Source organism: Lepidochelys kempii, chromosome 1, assembly GCF_965140265.1.
Source record: "Lepidochelys kempii isolate rLepKem1 chromosome 1, rLepKem1.hap2, whole genome shotgun sequence".
Taxonomy (NCBI): Eukaryota; Metazoa; Chordata; order Testudines; family Cheloniidae; genus Lepidochelys; species Lepidochelys kempii.
Window position 1 is genome coordinate 79,930,323 of NC_133256.1, and position 18,651 is coordinate 79,948,973.

General features: G+C 43.0%; 1 protein-coding gene across 14 annotated transcripts in view; it reads right to left on the reverse strand.

The window, feature by feature from the left end:
* The window catches only part of MYCBP2 (MYC binding protein 2), a 414,953-nt gene that overhangs the window by 221,550 nt on the left and 174,752 nt on the right, over window positions 1–18,651 (reverse strand). For all 14 annotated transcript variants that reach the window (XM_073347199.1, XM_073347148.1, XM_073347171.1 and 11 more), the window contains 3 exons: window positions 12,030–12,164; window positions 11,861–11,944; window positions 4,115–4,211 (listed from right to left, as the gene is read on the reverse strand). In XM_073347199.1, the coding sequence (XP_073203300.1) occupies window positions 4,115–4,211; window positions 11,861–11,944; window positions 12,030–12,164 (316 nt within the window). The remainder of the gene's footprint in view (window positions 1–4,114; window positions 4,212–11,860; window positions 11,945–12,029; window positions 12,165–18,651) is intronic.

The following is an 18,651-nucleotide window of genomic DNA, read 5'->3' on the forward strand; positions in this document are numbered from 1 at the left end:
GAGGCAGAACCTTCAGAAAATTATTAGTTGCCAAGTGCTGACCGTATGGTTGGTGCTGTACAAGACAAGACGTAAAGTCATGTGATAAAATTAAAAACTAAATTAATCACCATTTACAACCAATAAAGATCCCATGGCACTCTTTGTAAGACAAGGATGTCCATGATCCAACTCACTATCTGTTTATGTAAGGGTCTCCATAGAATGTCAGTTCTTTATTCTGTCTTAGCGCTGGGCTGATATGCAGTGTTCAACAGATGGGGTCTTCCACTCCAGAGTTAGCTGCATTTCAGTGCCCTATGTATATTCCTCACCTCACAGAGTGTAATGAGGCTTAAGTAAGTGCTTGGAGATCCACAAACAGCATGCACTCTGGAAGTGCGAAGTAATTTAATTTATTCAGGAGAAAAACTAATCTCAACAGTAACTACTTAGGAATCAGTAATATTCTGAAGGGAGCACAAGACAATAGATCGGGGTGGCCAACTTGAGCCTGAGAAGGAGCCAGAATTTACTGATTTACATTGTCGAACAGCCATAGTAATATGTCAAAAGAAGAAAAGGAGTACTTGTGGCACCTTAGAGACTAACAAATTTATTTGAGCATAAGCTTTAGTGAGCTACAGCTCACTTCATCGGATGCATTCAGTGGAAAATACAGTGGGGAGATTTATATACATAGAGAACATGAAACAATGGGCTTTACCATACACACTGTAACATGTGAGATCACTTAAGGTGAGCTATTACCAGCAAGAGATTGGGGGAAAAAACCTTTTGTAGTGATAATCAAGGTGGGCCATTTACAGCAGTTGACAAGAACGTCGGGGGGCGGGGGGGGGAGGAAGAGAAATAAACATGGAGAAAAAGTTTTACTTTGTGTAATGACACATCCACTCCCAGTCTTTATTCAAGCCTAAGTTAACTGTATCCAGTTTGCAAATTAATTCCAATTCAGCAGTCTCTCCTGGGAGTCTGTTTCTGAAGTCTTTTTGTTGAAGAATTGCCACTTTTAGGTGTGTAATCGAGTGACCAAAGAGATTGAAGTGTTCTCCGATTGGTTTTTGAATGTTATAATTCTTGACGTCTGATTTATGTCCATTTATTCTTTTACGTAGAGACTGTCCACTTTGACCAATGTACATGGCAGAGAGGCATTGCTGGCACATGATGGCATATATCACATTGGTAGATGTGCAGGTGAACGAGCCTCCAATGGTGTGGCTGATGTGATTAGGCCCTATGATGGTGTCCCCTGAATAGATATGTGGACACAGTTGGCAATGGGCTTTGTTGCAAGGATAGGTTCCTGGGTTAGTGGTTCTGTTGTATGGTTGCTGCTATTTGCTTCAGGTTGGGGGCCTGTCTGTAAGTAAGGACTGGCCTGTCTCCCAAGATCTGTGAATGATGGGTCCTCCTTCAGGATAGGTTGTAGATCCTTGAGGATGAGTTGGAGAGGTTTTAGTTGGGGGCTGAAGGTGATGGCTAATGGCGTTCTGTTATTTTCTTTGTTGGGCCTGACCTGTAGTAGGTGACTTCTGGGTCCTCTTCTGGCTCTGTCAATCTGTTTCTTCACTTCCGCAGGTGGGTATTGTAGTTGCAAGAATGTTTGATAGAGATCTTGTAGGTGTTGGAGCAAATGCGGTTGTATCGTAGAGCTTGGCTGTAGACAATGGATCATGTGGTGTGGTCTGGATGAAAGCTGGAGGCATGTAGGTAGGAATAGCGGTCAGTAGGTTTCCGGTATAGGGTGGTGTTTATGTGACCATCTTTTATTAGCACTGTAGTGTCCAGGGAGTGGATCTCTTGTGTGGACTGGACCAGGCTGAGGTTGTTGGTGGGATGGAAATTGTTGAAATCATGGTGGAATTCCTCAAAGGCTTCTTTTCCATGGGTCCAGATGATGAAGATGTCATCAGTGTAGCGCAAGTAGAGTAGGGGCATTCGGGGACGAGAGCTGAGGAAGCGTTGTTCTAAGTCAGCCATAAAAATGTTGGCATACTGTGGGGCCATGCGGGTACCCATAGCAGTGCCGCTGATTTGAAGGTATACATTGTCCCCAAATGTAAAATAGTTATGGGTGAGGACAAAGTCACAAAGTTCAGCTACCAGGGTTGCCGTGATATTATTGGGGATAGTGTTCCTGACGGCTTGTAGTCCATCTTTGTGTGGAATGTTGGTGTAGAGGGCTTCTACATCTATAGTGGCCAGGATGGTGTTTTCAGGAAGATCTCTGATGGATTGTAGTTTCCTCAGGAAGTCAGTGGTGTCCCAAAGATAGCTAGGAGTGCTGGTAGCATAAAGCCTGAGGAGGGAGTCTACAAAGCCAGACAAGCCTGCTGTCAGGGTGCCAATGCCTGCGATGATGGGGCGTCCAGGATTTCCAGGTTTATGGATCTTGGGTAGCAGATAGAATACCCCAGGTCGGGGTTCCAGGGGTATGTCTGTGAGGATTTGTTCTTGTGCTTTTTCAGGGAGTTTCTTGAGCAAATGCTGTAGTTTCTTTTGGTAACCCTCAGTGGGATCAGAGGGTAATGGCTTGTAGAAAGTGGTGCTGGAGAGCTGCCTAGCAGCCTCTTGTTCATATTCCGACCTATTCACGATGACGACAGCACCTCCTTTGTCAGCCTTTTTGATTATGATGTCAGAGTTGTTTCTGAGGCTGTGGATGGCATTGTGTTCTGCATGGCTGAGGTTATGGGGCAAGTGATGCTGCTTTTCCACAATTTCAGCCCGTGCACGTCGGCAGAAGCACTCTATGTAGCAGTCCAGTCTGTTGTTTCGACCTTCAGGAGCAGTCCACCCAGAATCCTTCTTTTTGTAGTCTTGGAAGGAAGGTCTCTGTGGATTAGTATGTTGTTCAGAGGTGTGTTGGAAATACTCCTTGAGTCGGAGATGTCAAAAATAGGATTCTAGGTCACCACAGAACTGTATCATGTTCGTGGGGGTGGAGGGGCAGAAGGAGAGGCCCCAAGATAGGATAGATTCTTCTGCTGGGTAAGAGTAGTATGGTTGGATAGATTAACAATATTGCTGGGTGGGTTAAGGGAACCACTGTTGTGGCCTCTTGTAGAATGTAGTAGTTTAGTGTCCTTTTTCTTTTGTAGAGAAGCAAAGTGTGTGTTGTAAATGGCTTGTCTAGTTTTTGTAAAGTCCAGCCATGAGGAAGTTTATGTGGAAGGTTGTTTTTTTTATGGGAGTATCCAGTTTTGAGAGCTCATTCTTAATCCCTCCCTGTTTGCTGTAGAGGATGTTGATCAGATGGTTCCGCAGTTTCTTTGAGAGCATGTGGCACAAGCTGTCAGCACAGTGTATGGGGTATGTGTACGTGATATGTGTGCCCCTCAGCAGCTTCCCCCACCCGCTACCAGCTTTCCCCACCCACCAGTAGCCCTGCAAATCAGAGCCTCCTCCTCCCATCTCTCCCCGCACCTCCCGATCAGCTGTTTCGTGGTGTGCAGGAGGCTTGGGAGAGAGGGGGGGGAGAGGAGGATCGAGGGCACGGCATTGTGGAGTGGGGGCAGGGCCTGTGGCAGAGCCAGGGGTTGAGCAGAGAGCACTGCCTGGCACATTAGAAAGTTGGTGCCTGTAGCTCCAGCCCTGGAGTTGGTGCCTATACAAGGAGCAGCATATTAACTTCCGAAGAGCCACATGTGGCTCCACAGCCACAGATTGGCCACCCCTGCAATAGACAGTACTAGGTGCCTCAAAACTGCGTGGAATCATTAACAACTTATTAGCTGGTAAAGACAACGATTTGTGATACTATCAATACATATGAATATTTACACATCAAAGGTGAAGGCAATTTTCCAAACTAGCTTACTCATTAAAAGGTAAAAACATACTGCAATAAATATGCAGTTATATTTTCTGGACAACCATAATGATAATCAAAGTTTACTCGGACATGAGTTTGCATTTGAATGTTGACGGAGAACTGAAAAAAACTGCCTTTAATACATGAATACATCTAGCTTCCTCTCAATGTATGTGAATTTTTATTAAGTTGTAGCGGAAAATACAGTAAAATTAAAAAAATTTCCTTGAAATTTTTTAAATTTTGCAATCAGAAATGAATACATAGAAAATGAAGACTGTAACTGGTACTCACCACTGAGACAGTTCTTGCAAATGACCTCTTTAAAATATGAACAGGCTCGCTGGTTTGCTGTTTTCCTTTTGATGCACTGCCATCACTTGTTGGCAGCCTGAAAGCAAAAATTGAGAAATGAGATGATAAATCTTGACTGTGTTTTTAAGCGTGTTTTGTTTTATTATACTGGTTAGTGACAATGCAGTACAGGGATATCCTACTGGGATTACCTAGAAATGTTACTTTAGAAATGAAGTGAAGTAAACAATTCTTCTCAGAGAAATAGATCTGCCAATTTGGATTCTGCACTATTAGGAAGGAGGGCTGTCCTTCAAACAAACACTGATGAGTAAGGCTACCTTTTAGTCACAGGTATTTTTAGTAAAATCATGGACAGGCCACTGGCAGTAAATAAAAATTCATGGCCTGTGACCTGTCCATGACTTGTACTATATCCCTGACTAAATCTTGGGAGTGCTGTGGGTGCTGGAGGCAGCGGCCCAGGAGGTGCTGCAGGTACTCGGAGGCAGGGATATGGGGTGCAGCAAGTGTTTCGGGTGGGGGGTGCAGGTGCTGGGGAGGGGCAGTCCAGGGGGACTCAATTCAGAAGCAGTGACATGTCCCTCCTTAAGCTCCTATCTCTATGAGCTGCCAGCTCCGCAGCTTCCATTGGCTGGGAACCACTTCCAGGGAGACCCCCCCCCAAGGTAAGCACGACCCAGAGCCCTCACCCCCTCCCGTGCCCCAACCTCCAGCCCCACCCAAACTCCTCCTGCTGCTGGGGGTGTATGTGGCCTGAGACTGCCCCAGAAGCCACACCAGCGGCTGCAGAAGTCATCGAGTCCATGATTTCCAGAGATTTCAGTGACATTTTCTGCTCTGGGGATGGAACAGTCAGCAAACAGCCCCACAGCTCTCAGCCACTTCTGGCAACGGGCCCCCAGCAGCTCCTAGCCGCCAGGCAGCAGGGGGACCCCAGAGCTGTGGGTAGTGGACCCTCCTCCATCCTCATTTGTCATGGATGTTTTTAGGAAAAATCACAGACAGGTCATGGGCTTCCGTGAATTTTTTATTGCTCACGATCTGTCTGTCATTTTTACTAAAAATAGCTGTGACAAAATCTGAACTTTACTAATGAGTTTTTCTGTTTTCATTATTGCAAGTTTTCCTTCTGGCACTGAGAACACAGAAAAATACAGGAGAAGGCACATGACCTCAGGAGAAACGTCCAAAGATTTGCTTAATTCAGGATCCTTTTATGGTGAAACAGAATTAAGATGCAGAAATAGAGGGAACGATGGATTAGCAGGTACGCTCCTATGAAACCCAAATTACAGGTAGAATAATGTTGTCCCGTTCTCCAGCAGAGTGCATTTGATAATCCAGATTCAAGACTACTGAGACGCAGGCCCAAAGTAGTGTCACACAAAAGGAAGGCAGGAAACGAACACACACAGAGAGAAATTATGACTTAGGAAAGAAGTACCATCTGCAGGCCTTTGTGTTTCAAGGCTGCAGACTTGGACATCTAGATGGCAATCCCTCACAAAGGTGAAATAGTGAGGATTAGGCGGCAGGTTTGCAGAACTTTGATTCTGATCTACTTATATATTAAATTATACTTCTAGCAGGTCATCCAAATTATTGCATTTATGGAAGGGAACCCTCCTAGACAGGAAATTCTCAGAGTCTGTGAAATAAAGAACACAGAGCTTTTTTGTACTGAGGCACAGTCATGTTAAGACCACATCTTCACTGAAGTGAAAAGGGAAACTCATCCCGCAGAAAATAAGGAAAAGATTGTCAAGGCTATTATACTTAAGTGAGATTCCAGGTTGGAAGGTAAGCCTTGACATGGGATTTAAGATTAGAAATGGTCTTTAAGAAATGGAAAATATGAGTGTGCCTCACAAGAGGACCCTGTCTCCCAGCAAATCCCAAAGTGAAGACTTGTCCTTTAATTTCAATGACCTAAAGACCCTTCCCTTAAGCTGTAAAGCACTGTTTTTCAGAATATTTGGAGAAGATTAAACTTCTTGCGCAGGTGAGGAAAAATGCAACTTCCTAGTGCTTCCTTTTCAGTTTCAGGTTTGTACCAGAAAGCCCAGTGAAGCATGTCCAAGGAGAGTGATATTTTCACTTGTGGGATGGAGATCTATCTGAAGGGGCCTCAGGAAAATGGCTTCTTGGTCAAGATGGGCAAATTAGAACCAGCATGTGGTAGTCCTTCACGGACTTCCTGAAAACACAAGGAGTCATAGAAAGAAAAAGGTGTATATATAAGAAAGCAATTTTCCATGGTTGACTGGAAAGCAGGATAAGAACTTCTGAAGTTTTGACAGGAAGGAAAGTCAAAGAAATGCTGTTGAGAAGTGGTATTTCATGGCTCATCCAGTCTACAAAAAAGTGTTTTAGCCCCTACTATTTACCTGAATCAAAGTTATAGGATTCTACATCGAAAATTATTTACAATGGCCTTGGATTCCCCTCCTTCCCTGACCATGCTGGCAATGTATAGCCATCCAGTTGTCTAACCCCGATCACAATGGAAAGCAAGAAAAAAGAAAATGGCAAATTTAAAGTTCAATGGCTTTGGGGTCTAAAGGGCTGATTTGCTGACATGGTCAAGACGACGAAATTTAAGTCCAACGGGGGGGACAATCACAGCAGCTATCAATCCAAAAACTGTTTCCCATAGAGCCCTGTCTTTAGCAAGATGCAGAGATGATGTTTCAAAGGAAACTGTTCTTAGTCATCCAATAGGACCCGTGATTCCATGCTGATGGAACAATGATAAGAATAGACAGAGCTGAATTTTGGCATCAGCTAGAAGCTTTCAAGCTGAAAGAATCCATGAGCTAAGAGCACGCAACAAAGAAACCAGTGTATATCAGAGATGCCATGGCTGTCATACAAATGATGGCTCTGAGACAAATTCCACACATTTGACGAATTGGCTCCTGAGTACTTAATGTAGGTTCTGAAAGGATTTGACAAAGCTAATTCTGTAACTGAAGTCTGACTGATATGACAGCAATAACTGTGAAAAGTGCAGAAAGACAGCACCAGACATGATCTAAAGTTGGATGGAAGAAATACCAGCTGATTGGTGGATTTCCTATGTCTTCGCTGAAAAGTTTCTAAATGTGGCACCCAACAAGCAGTCACTTGTAAAATTCCGCTGTGAATGTATGGTTCATAATGCACCTGAGAGTGCAGAACCACACCCAGAACAAACATTCCTCCTAGCTGGAGGCTTTTTCAATGGTGAAGTAGCAAAGTCCATCATCAGTAGAGGTGTTGAAGCCCAAGACTTGTACAGCATTCAAGAAGCAGCGAACACAAGGATGTTTCTGCATGCTGTATATGCCAATATAGCTCTTGGGTCTCTTGGTATCAAATCTACAGTAATTAGATCAGATGGTACAGATGTTTTGATCCTTGCTGTTCACTACTTTCCAAAAATGGAATATACTGACAACCTGGATTGAGACAAGCACCATTACCAGCACAACTGAAACGCGTCACTTCATAACCTGCGCATGCAATGTATAATACACTCACTTCTGACTTCTGCAACATACACAACAACAGGATGTGACTCTGTCATCCCTATTTGGTATTGGGAAAAATCTGTGTTTAACTTTGTCAAAATAAAAGGAGCTTACTTCTTCAGAGATCCGCCAAATTGGTAGAGAGTGATGGATAAGCTGCAATTTCTGAGGCAAGGAAGTTGGTAGTCGTGTTGTATGACCAGAGCAATTAAGAAAAGGAGACCCATAGACATCTGACTTGATTACACCTCAATCTAGCCATCAAAAAGAACAAGTTACTGGCCAAACTCCCCCCATGTGAAGATAGTTTTGAAGAGCATATCAGCAAACAAAGATTTGGATGTCTTTGCACATAGGTAAACCAGATATTGGATCATCCTTGCAATATGGATGGAAAAATGTGGATGATGAACTACTTCCTGTATTCTTCAAGGGCCCAATGATACCTTAGCTTCAAGATCCCCTTTGTACCTGGACCCTTAAGGACAATCAAGTGTGCCTGTAGTCACAACAATCCTCCCTGCACAGAACTGTGTACATGTTAAGACAATGAAGACTGTGGTAACCCATGCACTCGCAACAGAATACATAAAAATGATGAACAAGATGATAATGATATTGACTAGAAATGTCACCTTCATTTCAATGATACCTGTACAAATTCATTATTAGATTTTAGTTTACTCTTTAGTTTGTTATGATGCTTTGAGGTCACAAAGAAATCCAATTTTATGTCTTGAAATAATGAGTCATTAAACTAACGGAAATGAATGCAAATATTTTAACATGCTATGCTGTTGTAGGGTAAACCCCTTTGAAATCCCTCCTGGCCAGGGGAAAGCTCCTCTTACCTGTAAAGGGTTAAGAAGCTAAAGGTAACCTTGCTGGCACCTGACCAAAATGACCAATGAGACAAGATACTTTCAAAAGCTGGGAGGAGGGAGAGAAACAAAGGGTCTGTGGGTCTGTCTATATTCTGTCTTTGCCGGGGATAGACCAGGAATGGAGTCTTAGAACTTTTAATAAGTAATCTAGCTAGGTATGTGTTAGATTATGATTTCTTTAAATGGCTGAGAAAAGAACTGTGCTGAATAGAATAACTATTTCTGTCTGTGTATCTTTTTTTGTAACTTAAGGTTTTGCCTAGAGGGGTTCTCTATGTTTTTGAATCTAATTACCCTGTAAGGTATCTACCATCCTGATTTTACAGGGGGGATTTCTTTATTTCTATTTTTATTAAAAGTCTTCTTGTAAGAAAACTGAATGCTTTTTCATTGTTCTCAGATCCAAGGGTTTGGGTCTGTGGTCACCTATGCAAATTGGTGAGGCTTTTTATCCAACATTTCCCAGGAAAGGGGGGGTGCAAGTGTTGGGAGGATTGTTCATTGTTCTTAAGATCCAAGGGTCTGGGTCTGTAGTCACCTAGGCAAATTGGTGAGGCTTTTTACCAAACCTTGTCCAGGAAGTGGGGTGCAAGGTTTTGGGAAGTATTTTGGGGGGAAAGACGCGTCCAAACAGCTCTTCCCCAGGAACCAGTATTAGTTTGGTGGTGGTAGCGGCCAATCCAAGGACAAAGGGTGGAATATTTTGTACCTTGGGGAAGTTTTGACCTAAGCTGGTAAAGATAAGCTTAGGAGGTTTTTCATGCAGGTCCCCACATCTGTACCCTAGAGTTCAGAGTGGGGGAGGAACCTTGACAGTTGTTTATGTCCATTTCTATGGTAAAAGCACCACTTGACATTTCCACATCACATCTCACCCTCATTGAAAACATAGTAAGTTTACAAATGATATGCATGTGTGCAGAGAGGGTACATATGTCAACCCAATCAGTGGTGTGCCCCTCATCCATATTACTGTACTTTAAAAAGTTGCTTTAAAAGTGCCTAAGCACCGGGATAGGTGCTTTTTTATTTCTGTACTGTAAAGCAAAATATAGAATTAATTGACATTGGAAATACAACTGTCAATTCTACTCCGTTGAAATAGCCTACAGGTAACCACCTGAATCTGAAAAGGTCTCTCTTGAAACTACGCTGGAAAGTTCTCTTTCCTGTAAGGACAGAGAGCAAGCTTCTCCAGTCTTGGCTTTCAGCCTTGATATTTTGTTGCTGTTGTTTTAGGCTTCCGAGACTTTTTTTTTTTTTTTTAAAAGGTAGATCAATGTGTCTGAGGCTTAGCCTTCGACTTTTAGCCTCAGAAGAGAGAGAGTATCTGAATTGGGGGTGCGGGGGGGCGGGAGGAGTAAGTTTATTGAATGAATGGAATGAAATGGAAAAAAGCTGGGAAAGAGATGCAAGGCTTTCTGAAAGAGGAGATAAATGGGAAAACAACAGGTTAACAAAAGCTTTCCTGACTAGCAAGTTCACTTAATGGAGCATTTCATGTAGCATTTCAAAGAGATAGTATTGGAGTAAGAAAATATGCAGAGGAGTAGACTGAGGACTCTGAGGAGACTCACAACAAGAGGGAAGGGAGATCTGAGGTCCCTTGAGTTTGAGAAAGGGGTCTTGGAAACCTCCAAGGCTACGTGAAGGGCTGGGCCTCAAAAGAGAAAGCCCAAAATTATGCAATTAGGAAGAGAAGAAAATATAACACAGGCAACACTTAAGAGAATATCAAAGAAACAAAATTATTCAGAGCTGCCTCAATATCTTTTTACAGGTTGACTGCCCTTCCCACCACTGTGAATCTAGAGTGGCAGCTGACCTCAGGGAATATATTACATCCTAAGAAAGTTAAACAAATGGAAAATTCTCTTTTGCAGAGGACAGTGCAGTGCATCGCTGATGAGACTAATTTAAAAAAAACTGTCTTTACTTCAGTGATATCTTTGTGAATTGCCAACTTTTCACTAGTTGCTAGTCTTAAATGAACTATCTGAACATATATGTAAACTGAATCGGTCACATTCATTTGACCTTTCAGAGAATGAGAGAGAGATTGGAATCAAAGTAAAACAGTAGGCAAGATTCACACAGCCACAAGAACCCTAAGGGTACTTCTACAGTATGACTTATGTCGTTCAGGGATGTGAACAAACCTCCTCACAGGAAACACAAGTTATACCAACATAAGTGATAGTGTGCACAGCGCTATGATGGCAGGAGAGCTTCTCCTGCCGACACAGCTTCTGCCATTCGCGGAAGTGGTTTTATTATGCCAATGGGAGACCTCTCTCCCATCAGCATAGAGAGTCTTCTCTAGATGCACTGCAGCAGTGCAGCTGCATCAGTGCAGTTGCACTGCTGTACATGTAGACATGCCCTCAGCAAGATTTTGTAGCCCATATTTTATTTTTATCCCTACCACACTTTAAGGTGTCAATTCACTCACACCAAGGAAATCCCCAAGTAACACTCTGATCTTAGCTAACGTTGTATGCGCAAAAGTGCAAAGCAACATTCGATAAAACTCCCAATTAAGCAATATTTTCTGTCATGCATATTTACTGTTTGTTTAGTGGTAGCACTTAGAGGAACCAGTCTGAAAGACACTGAAAAAAAATCCAGAGTGGTTTACTGTTTTTGAGAGTGGGCTTTACTAACAACTCGTCAGCTACTGGCCTTCGAACGTGTGCCAAGAAATCCAAGACTCTCAGAATCAAATGCAAAGTTTTATGATTGGGACCTAAAATACTTACAGCTGAAGCTGTGAACCACAGAACAAAATGGTGATAATACAATACAATGATAACAATGATAATGGTGATAATACAATACAAAAATACATAGTCAAGGCCTGTATAAGCACCATTTGACTATTTTGTCTAAGAAGCACTGCAGTATGAAATTCTGTATGGTAGTTTTTGAGAAACAGCCTAAAGCAGTGAGCTGGCCAAATCATTCAGGACCTTCAATCTGTCACAAAAATGAACTATTTTTGGGATAAAACACCAGTATTCACAAAACTAGCAGCTAAACTAAGGATGAAATATTGCAAACCTTTTAATTCAAAATCTCAATACTAACACACCACAACAACCTTTTAAAACCAGATGGAAATAACTTTTGGTATGACACATACCCTTCTTTATATCTTTTCAGCTATAACTTAATTTTCCCACAAGTTTTCAAACAACAGTTTCCTAACCCAGTAAAACAGCCCTATCATGCACGGTAAGCTTATCTTTACAGTACTTCCGTTCAAAAAAACAAACAAAAAAAAGAATGATTCCATAACCTGACCCAAAAATGGATGAAAATATTACCTGTATAGTAACTGAGGGATCTGTCCTGCATTAACATCTGTACCATTATTTGATTTCTTGGAACTCTTAAACTGGAAAACAACGCTGAAAGAAAAAAAACAACTTTCATTCAAGTAATATTAGATACTCTATTTCATACAAATATATGAGACACACAAAAATAAATTACCCATCATCTGTCGTAATAGAGGCCTGCCCGTGAGATCCACAATCACTGCTAGGGCCTGACACTCGTGCCCAGGCTACATACCACCAGCCAGCTTGCAAGAGAACTGGTTCATCAAACATCATTGCGTATTTTTCTCTGAGAGAAGCAAAGTTTAAAGAAAAAAAAGTCTGAATTAACTTGCAAATTAAATTGTATGAAATTCATCAACTAGCTTGAAAAAAGACAATCCACAGTAAATATCCTAAACGCAAATGAACCAGAAGGATGATGACAATATGAAATATCTACCTATTTCCACTCTCAACTTTACACTACTTTGCACTGTGCTGGCAGTGTGTGGATTGTGGTTTTGTTTCGTTTGTTTTTTTTCAGAAAGCCAGGACATCCAGTGATCCACTAAACTAAACCTGAAATTGTTCTTAAAACATAGCAGACTACAGATCAACTATAGATTTAGAATGCTGGTTAGGCTAATGAATGCAGTTAGTTTAACAAAACACAGAATATTAACATTTGCAGTAATGCATAGTAAATAACCTGGTCAATGCAAATTTTTACTACAGCTTTACAGCATTTCAGGGAAACAGGACTTTTAATAAAGAATTTCAGGATATCACACAAATTCTAAGGAATATGTTAATATAAATTCTAAGGAATACATTAATATAAATATACTCATATGAAAGGAAATACATGGAAGGGTGTCAAGATACACAAATAGAGAATACACAGAAAATATGTACAAAGTAAAATCCTGAAATTCTTTGTAAAGGAAGACCTGTTTCCCTGAAATGATTTCACATTGATTCTGATAATGGGATTAATAGTGAATACAGTGAACTTCAGTAGGACTAGGATTTCACCAATAACTAATTAACTTTTTTAAAGTCATCTTTCAACCTTAGAAAATAACCTCAGAAATGTGAACTGAATGTAGCCCTGCTGCTGTGACAGGTGGCAAGAGAGAAGCTGATACAAATTTGGGCCTGTAAGAGGACCTTTTTTCACTCTACCTCAGTTCAGCATGTGAGTGAGTGAAGAACTCCTGCAATGACACCTGTATAATCCTTTGAATCCTCCTACCTTATGCATATACTGACTAAGGAATGATGATTAGCAGTTCCTCCAGGCGTCCCACTCTCCTGGACCAAGACATGGTTGTTCTTCATCTCCTGGTTACCTGAGGCCAGATCCAGAGTATTTTGGCAATGTGAAGCTTGGCAGTGGTACTGCTCTAAAGCTGCCAACTGCACTCACCCAGTTCTGCAAGTCCACTCTCCAGGCACAGAGAGAACAGAAGATATCTGGCTCCTTACCTGGCCCCTCCACAGATAAAGGAGAGGGACAGAACCCCCAGTCCCTCCACAATCTAGGGGATGGATGCAATGTTGCAAATGAAGCAGAGGTGAAACACTTACTATGAAAGGAAGAACTGAGACCTGACTGGGAAAAGACACAAAGGAGCAACCACGTACTATGCGGTGGCCCAACAATGTGCAAAGAGTTGAGACAGCTACACAACTTTAAAGAGACATGACTGTATGGGAACAGTTTAGTGGAACTGTGAAGAGAACTGATGAATTGGGTGAGGGGAAAGAGAAGGAAAACCGAACTGATAAATCTGATGATGGGGTTAATAGTGAGTGAATGAAGTTATGACGGAGTTGGGAATATTTTGGAATCAGTTCACAAACTGGTGATTGAGCAGAGATTGACTAAAGACAGCAGGTTGAAAAATGAATGGGGATGAGCCAGAGTACATGTGAATTAGTCATGAGGGTATGAAGTAATGAATGAATGGCAGGTTAGTGTAGCTGTCTGATGTGAATGAGAAACAGGTGTGACGTATGCACATCTTCAAGAGGTATGGTCCCTATCTATATATTATACATGGGTATGCATGAGTGCCATGCACCCGCGTCCGGAAATTCTAACAAGCAATGTACTTCCGCCCTCGCACGCACAGTCGTTCTCCTAGTGCTCGAGCCTGAGAGCTGAAGAGGCAGTGTGGGTCGATGCCTCTCCAGTTCCTCTTCTTACCACAAATCCAATAGGATCCAAAGCAGAGGGAAAGGAATATGGGTAGTGGAATACTAGTAGGGACGACACGTCTCGACTAGTTACTGTAAGGTAAGCAACCTCAATTTCTTCAAGTGCAGGTCCCTCTGTGTATGCAACCCATCAGACTGGAGGTGGGTGTCAACAAAGGATGTTGTCAACAAAGATGTTGGAAGTACTGCTGTTCCCACTGCAGCACTGGCAGCAGAGGCCTGAACTAGTATGTGTAGTAGAAAGAGAGCCTGAAGCATGGGCCTGGTGCAAGGCCTGAACCTAAGTCAGCATAAGTTATGCTATGAGCAACCGTCAGGCCCTGTCAAAAGCAGGTGCTTGCCTGCAAGCCAGTGTCCAGTACACGAACTCGGCACCAGTATTGTTAGCATTGCTAAAACACACTGAATATGTAAACACATTCCAGCAGGCCAGCACAAGAACACACTAACCAAGCACACGATAAAATAGTTTGACAAAAGTGATGAATAGGGATATTTTATCTGAAACATCAAGAGAAAAGTACAAGGGGAGGTAACAAACAAGTAAGATGATACGTAAATTGCTTATCCCAGATTGTTTCAGTCTATAAATGTTCGGATACCTTGCTTTAACCCTTCATCTGGTCTGGGGGCAGTGGACAGTCCCGCCACTGACTGAGCTGGTCCACTGTCACAGGCATACATGTGTTAGTGTACCTGTAACCACTGAAATAATCTAACACAACTGGGATACCAGCAAACTCTGAGGAAGACTGTGCCCAGGTAGAGAAACATTTCAGTTTAGCTCCATAGCAACTACTGGTTGAATCTTTCCTATTTTTTTTTATTAAGAATGGCTTGGACAGCTGTCGAGCAAGAGTATTCTAGATCTGATGTCCATTCAAACACCAAACCATGAAGTGAATTGGATCTCGATTGGGATGTCGGATTTTGATGCCTTCCTGAGTAAGGATATCTGGGAAAGGACGGATCCTGATACGAGGACTGACTGACATTCCCAGAAGGTCTGGGAATGAAAATGGCCTGGGCTGGTTGGGTTCTAGGAGAATGACTCTGACCTTGTCTTGAAGGACTTCTCTCAAGACCTATGGTAGCAGGGGAGTGGGCAGAAATGCATATCTGAACTGGTCTGTTGTCTATTACAGCAGGAAAACATTGCCCTGAGTATCATGGCTCATAGCTGCTCTGGAACAATAGAGAAGCAGTTTCTTCTTTGTTTTGGGTGTGAAGAAATCCCACTGAGGTGCTCCCCACTGACTGAATATCTCGCTCAGGACAGAGCTGTGTATTTCCCACTCGTGGTCTGCAGAAATGTGTCTGCTCAGGTTGTCTGCTGCAGAATTTTGAATACCTGGAAGGTACATGGCTTAGGTAGTGATGTGGTTTCTGATGCACCAATTCCAAAGCCTGAGTGCTTCTATGCAGAGGTGAAGGGTGTAGTTAGATGAGGCTAATATAAAGCAAAGTTAAGTTCTGAGCAAAAGGCAGGCCCTGTTCACAGAAGCTGGCAAAGTCTTGACCATTACTTTAGTTCAGGCCTTAGGCCTCATACCGGGCCTCTGATACAAGGGTTTATGTTTCAGGGCCTCATCTAACTACAAAGGAATCTTGCTCTACCTCGCTTGTTAATATAAAAAGCCTTGTTCTGACATTACTTGGACATGGAGAGAATGAATGAAAGGGAGAAGAACCCTACGTGCCACACAGACTGTTCTCAGTTCCAGCAAGTTGATGCACTGTCTGGCCTTCTGTGGAGTCAGGTACCTTGTACAGTGTAGTTATTCAGGTGAGCCCTCCAACCTTGGAGGGATATGTATGGTAGCACTGCGTGTGGGAGTGCTGAAGAGGATGCCTATTCTCAATTGATCCGGGTTCGATTACCAAGTAAGAGAGGCAATGACCCTGGTGGGCACAACAGTCACTCTGGTGCTCATGTGGTCCTTGTCTGGTGAGATAGATAGAAGCCAGGCCTGTAGGCATTGTAGATGAAGCCTGGCGAATGGTGTCTCAAGTACGTGAGATCATGTGACTCGAGAGAAAGGCACACTGACCATAGTCTTTGACGGATAATCCGTGCTATTAGATTCCTCATTAAAACTGAAATCTTTCTGTGGGGAGGAAAGCTCTTGCTGAAAGGGAATCCAGCGTGGCTCTGGAGGTTAAAATGGACTTCTATTTGTTCACACAGACACCCATGGCTGCTAGAAGATGGAGTGGGAACAAATTCACTGATCTGTCCCCATGGCCGGAACAACCTACTAGGACCCAGTTGTCCAATTAGAAGAAAACTGTGTAACTTTGACATCTGATCTGGGCTGCCACCACAGAGAAAACTTTAGTGCTTTTGCCAATCCAAAAAGAAGAGCTTTCAACTGGAGGTGTTCCTGACCTATCATGAACCAAAAGAACTTTCTGGGGGACAGATGACTATCTACATGAAAACAGGTGTCCTTCATATTGAGAGCCACAGACCATATTCCCTCCTGTAGGATTACTGATATTAGTGTAACAATCCTGAATTTCAACTTTTGAATAAAGATGTTGCATTTATGAAGGTCCCAAATGGGTCTCCATCCTGTGTCTTTTTGGGGGGGGGGGGGATTAAGAAACAAGGGGAATAAAAGCCTCTCCCCATGATTCTGAGATGGCACTCCCTCTATTGCCCTTTGTTGGAAGAGAGTCTGCCTCTTGTTGAAGAATCTCTTCATGAAAGTCGTCCCCGAAGAGGGGCCGGGAAGGAAGTTTGTGGGGAAGGGCAGGAGAGAAATGTAATGGCATAACCTTGATAGATAATTTCTAAAACCCAACTGTCTGTGGTGATAGAGTCCCAACTGTGGGGAAAAAAGTGAGAGATGGCCCCCAAAGATAAGTGGGGAAGTAATCAGTAATGGCTGGCACTTCTCAACAGAAGCATCAAAAAGAGTCCTGGGCAGGTGGCTAGGAATGGGTAACGTCATGGCAGCAGAGGGAACTGAAAATTGAGGCCTCTGACTTCTCTGTCATTTATGAGGAGGCTCAACTGGACACTGAAGACAGAATGTTTGTGGAGGAGGCAGCCTAGTTCATACACCTGCCTGTGTTTTTTTCACTTCAGAGTCAGAGTACAAATTCCCAGGGAGTAGAGTCTTTCAATGAATGTAAGGCCTCATCCATCTTCTTGTTAAATAAATCTGACTCGTCAAAAGGTAGGTCACCATACAGTGTTCTGGAGCTCTGTGGGGAACCCTGAAAAGTGAAGCCAAGACTTATGCTTCATAACTATGCCAGTGGCTATACTTCTAGATGATGTATCCGCTGCATACAGAGTAGCTTGTAAGGATATTTTTTCCACTGACTTGGCTTCCTTGATGAAGGATTGAAACTGAACTCTACCCTCAGGGGAATCGTGTCCTTAAAGTCCACCAGCCTGGAGTAACTGTTAAAATCGTATTTCGCTAATGAGGCCTGAAAGGTAGCAATACAGAATTGGGGGCTTGCAGAGGGGGGAAAAAAAACCCTCTCTTCCAAAAGGTCCAACCTCTTTGAGCCCTTGTCAGCTGGGGTGGTCTTCTGATGTTGTGACCTTGGTCTCTTCATGAAGAATCTCATGCACTGCTACAGACAAGGGACTGAGCGGCTAGGCAACAGTTCTGCAGAAAAAGACCTAGGGGTTACAGTGGACAAGAAGCTGGATATGAGTCAACAGTGTGCCCTTGTTGCCAAGAAGGCCAATGGCATTTTGGAATGTATAAGTAGGGGCATTGCCAGCAGATCAAGGGACGTGATCATTCCCCTCTATTCGACATTGGTGAGGCCTCATCTGGAGTACTGTGTCCAGTTTTGGGCCCCACACTACAAGAAGGATGTGGAAAAATTGGAAAGAGTCCAGTGGAGGGCAACAAAAATGATTAGGGGACTGGAACACATGACTTATGAGGAGAGGCTGAGGGAACTGGGATTGTTTAGTCTGTGGAAGAGAAGAATGAGGGGGGATTTGATAGCTGCTTTCAACTACCTGAAAGGGGGTTCCAAAGAGGAGGGATCTAGACTGTTCTCAGTGGTAGCTGATGACAGAACAAGGAGTAATGGTCTCAAGTTACAGTGGGGGAGGTTTAGGTTGGATATTAGGAAAAACTTTTTCACTAGGAGGATGGTGAAATACTGGAATGCATTACCTAGGGAGGTGGTGGAATCTCCTTCCTTGGAAGTTATTAAGGTCAAGCTTTACAAAGCCCTGGTTGGGATGATTTAGTTGGGGATTGGTCCTGCTTTAAGCAGGGGGTTGAACTAGATGACCTCCTGAGCTCTCTTCCAACCCTGATATTCTATGATTCTATACCTGCTTATACCATCAAGGCGGGCTCCAGGATGGCCTCAGTAACAGGGCACACATAGGCTGCAAAGTTGGAGTTGGAGGTCCTGAACCTCCTCTCATGGGATCTCAGGTTCACTGGCTATCCTCTGCAGCAGCTCCTAGTACTGTCTATGGAGGAGTGGTGGAGATAGTGAGGATAGAGTAACTGCTTCATCCAGGTCAGATTCATCTTCATCACCTTCACTGAGGATCAGATTCCAGTCAGTATCTGCAGACT